Source organism: Colobus angolensis, unplaced genomic scaffold (assembly GCF_000951035.1).
Source record: "Colobus angolensis palliatus isolate OR3802 unplaced genomic scaffold, Cang.pa_1.0 Scaffold667, whole genome shotgun sequence".
In the NCBI taxonomy this organism is placed as follows: Eukaryota; Metazoa; Chordata; class Mammalia; order Primates; family Cercopithecidae; genus Colobus; species Colobus angolensis.
In genome coordinates, this window is record NW_012120343.1 from 140,072 (window position 1) to 141,864 (window position 1,793).

The window sequence follows — 1,793 nt, forward strand, 5'->3', positions numbered from 1 at the left end:
TTGCTGCTTTAGTTATAGCTTCAATAGTCCCTTAAAATAAAGCTCAGACTTGGATATGACCCATTCACACTCTTTATGACAAGAACAAAATTCAACTTTTGAAACCATTTTGGGTAACATCTCTCGTGCTCCTTATCCTTGCTTTTTATAATCACAGTAGCATCTGAATGCAGATATTCTAGTTCCCTTTGCACCATGGGATTGAATATGATCACTTTATACAAAGAATTACTCTAAAGAATACCAGACAAAACCCATGAAAACGTCGCTGTTTTAGGTATGGATTACTGTTGTTCTAGTATCTTGAGCTAGATTTATATAGCACGAAACAGCACATCATTGTTTTATGGCCCCTAGAATGGGTTGCTTTTTACCTCAGAATTTGTGTGGGGGGTGGGAGAGAGATGAGGATGGGAGACAAGGCTCTCCCTCTGCTTAAGTGCAGGACATTTCATATTGTTTCTTGACTGCCCGCAGGACGGCCAGCTGATTGAGTGTCGCTGCTGCTATGGGGAATTTCCATTCGAGGAGCTGACGCAGTGCGCAGATGCTCCCTTATTCTGCAGAGAGTGTCTCATCAGATACGCCCAAGAGGCAGTCTTTGGATCTGGAAAGGTAAGAACTGTGTCATACGTCCCATGTATATAGGACACATTCCTGGAGTCTAAGGAGACCATGTTGATAGATAAGTGTAAGTGCCTCTTTCAGGGTGAGGTGGAATTCTGCTTGTGTGCTTATGTGTGCACTACCTGTTGTGTGTGTTTACGTGGGTTCTGTAAGCACAGCAGATTTCTTTTTAGGGAGCAGTAGAATTCTTCCACGCCCCCATGCCTAGCTGCAGAGGAGCACCCGCTTCACTCATCATCTTATTCATAATCAGAGGGAAGGTTACCTCCGAAAGACAGAACGTTGCAGCCTATTGGATTAAATATATATTAAGATAACATAACTTACTTTACACAAGATCATATTTCTCTCTCCAAAGTCAGTTTCTCTGGACACCAGCATATAACAAACACAGTATGGAATTTTACATTGTTTTACACCACTAAGTTTGTGGTATTTTGTTCCAGCAGCAATAGAAATCTAAACCAGTTATTAAGAACATGACTTTTTGCCCAGGTACGGTGGCTCACGCCTGTAATCCTAGCACTTTGGGAGGCTGAGGCAGGTGGATCACCTAAGGTCAAGAGTTTGAGACCAGCTAGTCAACATGGTGAAACCCCGTCTGTACAAAAAATAGACAAATTACCTGGGCATAGTGGCTCACACCTGTAGTCAAGCTGCTCAGGAGGCTGAGGTGGGAGCCACTGCATTTTAACCTGGGCAACAGAGTAAGACCGCATGTCAAAAAGCGGGGAGCCTTTCTATATCCCCAACCATATGTAAGACACATTGACATCTGTCTGGCATATGCTGAGAACTTGTCACAAAGTGCCTAACTTAGGTCTAATCATGAGACAAACCAAATTGAGAGACACTCTACAAACTTACTGGCCAGTACTTTTCAAAAGTGTCAGGGCTGTAAAAGACCAAGAAATACTGAGAAACTCAGGTTGGAAGAGACTAAGGAGACATGACGACTAGATGCCTTGTGGGATCCTGGGCCAGAAGAGAAGACATGAGTGGAAAGACTGGCCCCATTAATGGTAGCAGACCACTGTCAACTTCCTGGTTTTGACATAAGATGTTAACATTAGGGGCGGGCACGGTGGCTCACGCCTGTAATCCCAGCACTTTGGGAGGCCAAGGTGGGCGGATCACCTGAGGTCAGGAGTTCAAGACCAGCCTGA

The 1,793-nt window shown here is 44.2% G+C and overlaps 1 protein-coding gene across 1 annotated transcript in view; it reads left to right on the forward strand.

Moving 5' to 3' along the window:
- Positions 1 to 1,793, forward strand: part of LOC105500450 (E3 ubiquitin-protein ligase RNF216-like) — a gene marked incomplete at its 3' end in the record, with an annotated part of 30,398 nt that overhangs the window by 26,391 nt on the left and 2,214 nt on the right. Inside the window, 1 exon segment of the mRNA XM_011925954.1 lies at positions 478 to 615. Within this exon segment, the coding sequence (XP_011781344.1) occupies positions 478 to 615 (138 nt within the window).